Source organism: Carassius carassius, chromosome 22, assembly GCF_963082965.1.
Source record: "Carassius carassius chromosome 22, fCarCar2.1, whole genome shotgun sequence".
NCBI lineage: Eukaryota > Metazoa > Chordata > Actinopteri > Cypriniformes > Cyprinidae > Carassius > Carassius carassius.
The window spans coordinates 11164356-11174234 of NC_081776.1; the positions used below are offsets into that span (position 1 = coordinate 11164356).

At 35.0% G+C, this 9879-nt stretch overlaps 1 protein-coding gene across 1 annotated transcript; it reads left to right on the forward strand.

Annotated features, from left to right (window-relative positions):
• Positions 1-153: 153 nt before the first annotated feature.
• Positions 154-8499, forward strand: LOC132098939 (branched-chain-amino-acid aminotransferase, cytosolic-like). Its single transcript, XM_059505248.1, has 11 exons — positions 154-280; positions 2069-2113; positions 4330-4530; positions 4647-4757; positions 4846-4965; positions 5549-5709; positions 6040-6182; positions 6822-6907; positions 7354-7494; positions 7651-7725; positions 8214-8499. Exons 1-11 carry the CDS (start codon positions 236-238, stop codon positions 8250-8252), a joined length of 1167 nt encoding a protein of 388 aa, XP_059361231.1. The 5' UTR covers positions 154-235; the 3' UTR covers positions 8253-8499.
• Positions 8500-9879: the final 1380 nt, after the last annotated feature.

Consider the following 9879-nt stretch of genomic DNA (forward strand, 5'->3'; position numbering starts at 1 on the left):
CTTATATTTATACTATATTATGTTCCATGCCAAGAAGCCTACCAATGATGTCCATCCCATAATTTCTGTACCAAGGTTTTTCTCCATTCACATAATCAAGCATTTCTAATGATTGCACAAAAACGTTCATTTTTCCTTCATAGTACTCTCAAGCATGCTTTGTTTGTTTTAGCACATTGGCTTTTATATGGTGTAACGTTAATCTAGGAGGTTTACAGAGAGCGCACATTTCATCATGGCGAGCGTTGCAACAGCCACGAACGCACCATCATCTGAAGAGGTAAAGGCGCGCATCGCATTCATAGCGTTTCAACCATAAATATAAACAAGTCTATGTTTTCAACCTTCATGTGTTTGATAAATGTAGTCTAACCCAGTCATATTTGGTCCTAAAACCGCGTATGTTGGCATTTGCGCGCTCTGTGTCCAGTCGTGTGCATGCGTTAAAACAGAGATTAACGAAATCTCTCTTGACTCGTGGCACATAGGTTTTCAATTTTTGTAACTATTTTTTCTTTATTGCATTGAAATGGACAACAACTCAATATATAGTGTTAAATTAAATGTTATATAACGTGTATATTATCTCCAAAGTTCATGTAAGTACGCGTTGTGCGTTCGTCAGACTGACGTTGTGTTTACGCGCATCATGATGTAGGTTATTGATACACATACGTCACTAAACTAATGAAATAAGGAGGTAAAGTCCCCTGTTAGGTTTTTTTTTCTTTTCTTATTCAATTATAAAATAAAGTTCCAGTTACATTTTATGTTTACATTCTTTCCAGGTTAAAGGCACGTGGAGTAATACTACCATACGCCGTTCATATTTTGTATTTATATCATTGTTAATTATTGTTTTATATATTAATATTCTTTATTAATTTAAAATCTGATAAGGTTTTTCCACATTTTTACTGTGCTTAATATATAATAGCTACAAAAAAGGAGTTTATTACTAGTTCTTTGGCTATTATTTTTAACCTTCTTTTCAGACCATTACGCAACAAATCTTCTGTAAACATTGCAAGAGCAATGAAGGTCACTGCATAGAGGTGCACCTTTAATTCAACCCAGCTGATTGGTCACTAAAACTCACTCCCATATAATTTCATATTTCAAGCCACTTCAAGTCCATTTCGTAATCGAGCATGATGATGTTGAAAGGGGCAAGTTCATCAGGGGTGTAAAGTACTTATTTGCTATAGTTGGCCTAATTAGATTTTTTTTCTTTCTTTTTTCTTTCTTTTATTTTTTACTGGAGCAGGGGTCTATTGCAATTGAAAATTACAATTCTGTAGACCCCCAAAGTAAAAAAGGTTGTCATATACTAATTCTTTTTAAGCATTATTTTGGATAATTTGCACTTTTCTTGAGTTTTATTGAAATGATAGACTTACACTCTTACTCAGTTAAATTTCTAAGGCAAAAGCGATACTTTTTAACTCCTTCATTTAGACCTCCAAAGTACAAAGTCTATCTTTCGTAGGTCATCATGACTTGACTTGAGTCTGACTTATCGTTCACCACAGCACAGTGTTTGACCTTATTTATTTTGTTTTTTTAAATATTATTCTAGCTGTTGCTGTAGCAGAAAATGCAGACACTTGGTTGGTGATCACTCAGATAAACTAAATATAAAGTTCTCTCAGTTTTGGGATAGAGGTTGTTCTGTAGACAGTCAGGACTTTTTTTTTCTTTGGATTACTTCAGTGGGTTTCTAAAGGATTTTACGTTCACTCAAGTATGTATGTTTTTGATCAGCTACTTTAATTTTTTATTAGAGTTAATTAAGTAATAAACTAGATATTTTGTAAGTGAAGACATTGTTAAGAGCATGGAAATGTAAGACCAACATTCTTTTAGAGAAGCAGTAATGAATATTAACTGAAATCAGTGAAGAGCATCAGCAATCTTAAGTAACATTCCTTCACATTTTAAGGTACTTAAAGTGCCAAAGTACTTTGCAAATGTATCAAATTAAATGTGTTTGCATATCTAATTGCATATTCCAGCTTCAAATATGTTTATCCTCATATTATATGTTGTATTTTCTTTTCCTTTTTAGGAACTTGTGATTAATGCTATGGCTGGCAATGCCCCTAGCTTTAAGGTAAGGCATATCATATGCATATATTACAGATTAGTGTAATAAACACCACTTGCCTTTAGCGAAATGTTCCATGGAATCATTTTGATGTTTGATAGATACACCGGACAATTGGAAACTCTCCTCTTCAGTGAAAACTTGATTCTTTCTCTGAAAAATCCACTTTTCTTATGGTCTTATGGTTGTCTCAGTGTCCAAATACTGTTTCTAAAATTCATAGCATAATGAAAGAGCTTTTTGAGTGGCTATACAGTCTTAGTTGAGTCCTAGTGACTCATGGTAGACTCCTTGTTCCAGAGCATATTTTGACCTCCATGGCTCCAAAATGTGACCTTGGACCCGTCTTTTTGGCAGTTATGAAAATGTCCTAGCTCTTCCAAGATCCCGTGCTGAAAAGAGAATCCAGTCTCTCAGATCACTGTAAGCCCTGTCAATCAAGCTTGGCTTGGCTTTGAGCATGCTCTCTGTCTCTCTCTACCTTTCTCTGACTCAGGGAGTGATTAAGCTTGAGTTCTTTTCAACACAGGCTAAATCACACCATTGCCATAAAGTAAACATAGTATTATAGACAGATATCAGCAATCATGCCTTAGGTTGCTAGCTTGTTACAAAAATAGAGCATTTATATATAGTGTATGGATGAGAGAAAGACCTACAAATAAAACACTATTTAATTCTGATCAACTGATTCATTGAAATTATTCAAATAAAAAAAATGATTCATTCACAAATCAGGCATTTGTTATTTTAAATGTGACATTTGAAATGTATGATACTACATCCTTGCTCCAGTCCCTTATTCCCTCAAAAATTTATTCTATCACCATGTCCTCTCTGGGGCTTGTCACACTCATTGCAGAAATGGCCGAAGAAGTTTAATAAAGATCCACACAATAATCCACATAAAGTACAGATACAATGCAACTTACAAAGACAAGACTGGACCACTAACATAGGAAAAGGTTTTAATTCCTTATTGTAAATATTCTAATAAATCATTTTTTAGAGCACATACTAGCATTAGTTGTGTATCAGTGAATATGAAATATCATCAAACAGAAAAAAGCTTCAATCTGGTAATGGACATTCAACATACATTCTAACCTCATACATGAAATCTCATATCAGATGGCACAAACGTGAGCTGGTGCTAAAATAAGGCTTTTTGCATAGGTGTTTATTTTTGGGTTCATCATGGCAGCGTGCAGAGCATTGTTTGTCTATTGATGAGGATAATCACATTTAAGCGTCTTGAAGGAACTGTAGGAGGTCACACACGGCAATGACTTGATGGCCACAAAGCACCTCTCATTACAATGAAACCTCAACAAAATGACAGCTTTCTAAGAAAGCTCTGTGTCTAATCGTACTTTATACTATGTTAAAGTACTAATTAGCATGCTAAGTAAAGAACTGAATACACCATCATCAACAACAAAAATAGAAGTCCTATCGAACACCACCCTAAATCTGCCAACACGATTGCTCTCGAGACTAAACAGGGATTACAGGCAAGTTGTTCAGTTCGTTCTAGTATATTTATAGCCAGTTACTCACAAAGAACCTGTAAACTGAGCTATGAGACAGCATAGTCCTTAGATTCATGCTGCTTTATGAGTGAGCGTCTGAAAAAGAAAAAAAAAACATAAACAGTGTCTCAGAGCTGATATTGATTTAATTGATAATCCATGAATTAGACAGATGGGCTGAGGTACAGTAGGACAATACTATATCTGCAGAAGATTTTAGAAGACTTTGTGCAGAAAGTTTTAGAACAAGTGTTCCTGTGACTGAGTGGTAGAACGTTGTGTTTGCAGCGCAAAATGTTGTGGGTTCGATTCCCAGGGAACACACATACTGGTAAAAAATGTATAGCATGAATGCACTGTAAATCGATTTGGATAAAAGCATCTGCTAAATGCTTAAATGTGTGTATATACATATATGCCTGTGCTGCAGTTAAACAAACCTTTGCTAATAAATGCTGAGGCAGTGCGTTGCTCACCTTTCCACCATAATCTGAGATTACAGAGGGCTTTTGAAGGAACTCGTAATGTGTGACTGTGTGTAATCTCAGAGTTTGAGTGCATTTCTGTCAGGGAGAGTTATCCATAGAGAGATGGATTTCACAGACTGACCCAATTCTGTGTCCGTAAAAAGCTCTTGGCTGGTATATTATGTCATCTGATGCTGTTTATTTTTGGCTGCGTTCTGTATAGGCCGCATACACAGTGATACAGTTAGCACAGACCCAGAAGCCAAAACCTGACCCAACTGGCCTGGTGTTTGGGACGGTCTTCACTGATCACATGCTGACCATTGAGTGGATTCTTGAGGAAGGTTGGCAGAAGCCGCACATCCAGCCTTTTGGGAACCTGTCCATACATCCAGGCTGCTCTGCCCTGCATTACTCTGTACAGGTCTGTCCTGGCCATCTGGAGTTCTAGTGGCTAGACATCATATAAAATCATGTCACAGCAACTAATTATATATATATATATTTAAATGTTTAAATGTAAATACTTAATGCGTGCAGCTTTTTGAGGGTTTGAAGGCATACCGGGGGCCAGATAACAAAGTGCGTCTCTTCAGACCCTTGATAAACATGAAGCGGATGCTGAAGTCCGCCCACAGGGCCTGTCTGCCTGTAAGATTAACTTCTCTCCCCTCTCTACTGCATCCACATTCAGTTTTAATCAAGTTAGAGATACAAAACTGCATGTCTGATTCTGTAGAGTTTTGATGGTGAAGAGTTGTTGGAGTGCATCAGGAAGTTGGTGGAAGTGGATCAGGATTGGGTCCCTCACTCAGACTCTGCCAGTTTGTACATCCGTCCCACCTTCCTGGGCACAGAGGTTAGAGCTACACAAAACCCTCATTTTGACTATTTTCAGCTTTCCATATCTTGCCATTCACAAAAGCATATGTGACCCTGGACCACAAAACCAGTTTTAAGTGTCATTTTTTAAAATTGAGATTAACACTGAAAGCTGAATGATTGAGCTTTACTTTGGTGTATGGTTTATTAGGATCTGATAAATATTTGGCTGAGATACAACTATTTGAAAATCTGGAATCTGAGGGTGCAAAAAAAAAAAAATCTAAATCCTGAGAAAATTGCCTTTTAATTTGTCCAAATGAATTCTTAGCAATGCATATTACTAAACAAAAATGAAGTTTTGATATATTTACAGTAGGAAATGTACAAAATATCTTCATGGAACATGATCTTTACTTAATATCCTAATGATTTTTGGCATAAAAGAAAAATCGATAATTTTGACATACAGGACAATGTTTTTTTTTTTGGCTATTGCTAAAAATATACCCCAGCAACTTAAGACTGGTTTTGTGTTCCACGGTCACATATTTGTGCATATAAATGAAGACATGAACTCTTGTAACCTATATTTTCTTTACATATGCCTGTGTGTGCAGCCCACACTTGGTGTCAAGAAGCCCTCCAAGGCATTGCTGTTCGTCATCCTAAGTCCTGTGGGCTCTTACTTCAGCACGGGAGCTAAACCAGTGTCTCTGTGGGCTGACTCCAAATACATCAGAGCTTGGAGGGGTGGGACAGGTGACTGCAAGATGGGAGGGTGAGTGAATGAGAGAGATTTCAATGTGCCTGAATATCTACATAAAAACACTACCAAACACTAAGTGAATAAGGAGCATTGTTGCAAGCTTACTGGCACATTCTTCTTGATCCAAATATGTGCAAGCTTGGTTTAATACTGAAAGCCACATAGTAGACTTTGGATTTGTGCAGCATGCTAACAGCCATGTTTTAAATCTGTGCAGAGCATTTCAGCAAAGCAACCAGTGCTGTATCAACCACTGAAGGAATGATAACGGCACTAGAAAATAGGGTTTTTCAGGGTTTAGACAGATCTTTGTTTGTGAACATGAAACCTAAATTTTTCTAGGAACTATGGCGCCTCTATCTATGCTCAGTATGAGGCAGTGAATTACGGCTGTCAGCAGGTTCTGTGGCTGTACGGGGATGACCAACAGATCACAGAGGTTGGCACCATGAACCTTTTCCTCTTCTGGATCAATGAAAACGAAGGTGATGGCTGTTTACATTTGTAAAACACTACTCTTTCACTCTCTGTTTTGATAGACAAAGTATTTTGGTTATGTATATTTACTTTAACAGAAAATAAAGCGTATGTGGAAGTCAAAGTATATGGAGGTCAAAGTAAATTTGCTGGACCTTTAAAAAGCCACAATCAATGATTTTGATTCTCATGGAAGCTTATTTCTGCTAAAGATATAAGTAATTGTGACATTTCTTATCTCACAGTTCTGTGAATTATAAGATATCAACTCAACTGAGAGTTAAAATTCATGTAAAAACTTTTCGACAAAGTCAGATTTTTTTCTCAGAAGTCAGAAATGCAAGTTTCTATATTGCAATTACACATTGATATTGCAATTCTGAGTTTATATCTCGCAGTTCCAAGTTTATAGCTCACAATTCTTAATTGCAAGAAAAAAAAATCACAATCCTGAGATATAAAGTCACAGTCACCTTTTTATTATCATCTCTTTTTTTATTCCATGGCGTACATAAGCTCCTCTATTAAAGACCTCTAGTGGTCTAAAAGAAAATGACTAATTCTAATTTCTTCATTGTAGACATAATATTTGAAAAAATGTTTAAGATGAAAAACCTGTTTTTTTGTTTTGTTTTTTGTTTTTTCAGAGGAGGAGCTTGCAACACCACCTCTAGATGGCATTATTCTGCCAGGCGTTACACGGCAAAGCATCTTAGAACTTGCTTGCAAATGGGTAAAACCAGTCAAAACCTTACTGCCAGGAAAAAAAGTGCTAAAATTGATCTTTTGGGGTACGACAGCATGTCAATTTAACCCTGATTTTGCTCCAAACCTGTATGACTTTATTTTGTGGAACACAGTAGAAGATAACATCTTCAGGTCCCATTGACTTCCATTGTATTCTTTGTCTCCAAGTCAAATTGGAACTGACACTGTTTAGATACTAACATTCTTCAAATGATCTTCTTTTGTGTGCCACTGAAGAAAGAGGGTCAAACAGATTTGGAGTGACCTGAGTTAATTGTTACAGAATTTTAATTTTTTGGTGGACTGTCCCTTTAAGATACTACTTTGAACCTTAGGGGTAAATAAGGTAGAACATTTTCCCTTTTAAGGGCACTGCCCCAGTGAATTTTTTTTGTGTGAGTGTTTGATTCAAAGTTTCATTTTATCTAACAGGGTGAGTTCAAAGTATCAGAGCGCTATTTGACCATGGCCGACCTGCGGCAGGCTCTGGAGGAAAACCGAGTGAGGGAGATGTTTGGTTCTGGAACTGCCTGTGTTGTTAGTCCAGTTGGCAGGATCTTGTATAAGGGAGAGGTGAGTTTAGTTTATTTGGGATGGTTAGAGCACCGCACACTGATTCAGTATCAAAACATACTGGCAAATCAACAGATATCTACCTCTGGGTCAACATATTGGCCAATTTTTGCAGCGTAACAATGTTTTTCTTAAACTAATTTCCTGCCATTATAGAATCTGCATATTCCATGTGAAGGAGTCTTTCCTCCACTTGCCTCCAGACTGCTAAAGGAGCTCACAGATATTCAGGTAAGACACTAAACACACTGCATGAAATATTTTATAGCCCTGTATAATGTATGTTAGTGTTATTTGTAAGTGTTTAGAATGTAATTAATATTTCATGATGCTGTTAAAACAATTTATGCAAAACTCTTTTCTGTTTATGTCTTGAGCTGGTTGATAATGCTTTCTTTAACTTAGCTTATAGTGTTTTTATTGAATGCGCATTTAAATGCACTTAGAAAAATTTAATTGGCAAATTATAAATAAAGCAAAATAGACAGGGTGTCATTCAGTAATTCGCTAAATGGCAAACAAATTCATTCAGATTGTGTTAGTTTTGAAACTGTGTCTGAAATATGTTTCAGGAATTTATATATTTTACTGTCATGGGAAAGTTTGGTTAGTTTGTTTCCTGTAGTTTGCAGTTTATTCATTCGTTCGTTCTGCTAAATCTACCTTTTAATGTTTCATTAATATCATTTTATTTAATAAAATATATAACTCTTTTGCAGTATGGACGGACCCCCAGTGACTGGTCTTGCATCATATAAAGGAACCTCACTGATGTTCATGTACACAAACTCTTCCAAGACATTTAAAACATGCACATCGTACAAAAAAAAAAAATTTATTTGTGGGTAAATGGAATAATGACTTGCCACGTTCATGTATGTTTTTTTGTTTTGTACAAAGTTTAAAAGCTAACTTAAACCACGTCAAGCAATAATGTGTTTTTCTTTAGCATATCAAACCACTCAGATGCCTCCTCATAGCCACATTTATTATAATCATCAGTAACCAGCAAATCAGACTTGGTGGCCAACTGCTTTATTAAAACTAATCTACCAATATATAGGTGTCATATGAGGTATATGAGATATTTCCACACTGTATAATGAGATTCAACATTCGGTGAAACTATAAATGTACTTCACTATTTATGCTGTTAGTACTATGCAATTACTGTATTATTGCACAAGCTCTTTAAATTATTAAAGACATTTATAGATATTTAAAGTAGCATTTTATTGTGGTAAAAAAGTATTTTTAAAACCTTTTGTATTTTTGGATTTTACTGTTATAACATTTAACATTTTTAAATGTTTAACCTGTTTAACATCTAAAAAATAATGTTAATGTTGTAATGTTTAATCTTAGCTGATAATAGTAATTAGTAGTAACAGATTGTTTTTTAATTCTTCCATTCCAAGCACACAAACTCTATTTGATGGAGATCCTTTTTGCACCCAAAGGGAACCTTAAAATCCACCGTATATTTATTTAAAGATGTTTGTATGATTGAACTGATCCGTCATTTATTGTAGACCTTTGTCGCTAGGAATGAGATTTTAACAGTTACAAAAGCACAAATAAATTCAATAATATAGATTTAGAAGTGTTATATACTGTAGGTATATATGTAATTGTATGTATGTAATTGCCAAAGTATTTTAATGAGTATTTTTTGACGTGATATCATAAATAAATACATTTAATAAAACAATGTTTCATGTTTGCTTTCTTCATTCATTCATTCTATTACTTAATATACCTGATAATATTTCATTCATGTATAATATTAATAACTTAATTTAATAAAAAAAAATATAATAAATGTTTATTTGCTGTCATTGGGTGGAACACTTGTTTAAACAAATAGTAAAAAAAAAAAAAAATCCTCAAGTTGAACACACTTTGCAGACATTCATCATTAACTACTTACTTTAGACATCATTAATTCATTCATGCCTCTCTTCCAAACACATATTGTACACACAACATGAAAATGTCCAATAGTAAATTAATATGCCATCGCAGTTAAATTAAAAAAAGACGATATGTTTGTTCTTCTTCCTAGATCTCCTTCTTTAGACACTATTAGTTTCGAACAACTTTTGTAATAGTGGTTTCTCTTTGTTTTTGTTCTCTTTGTAATATAATCAAGCTTTCGTTGCGTTCTTAATAATTTAATAAAGGGTACATATAATGAATAGAAATAAGAAAAATTCAGTACCAGCTTTTCACACAAGATGGCGAAATATAACAAGAGATGTAAAGGGAAATGGATTTGAATCACTGAGATCTGAATGCTACATTACTTTTTTTATGCACTGGAGGCACACACATACATACATAGGCCTATATATAATTCTGGAAAAAAAAAAGTCCAACATGCAC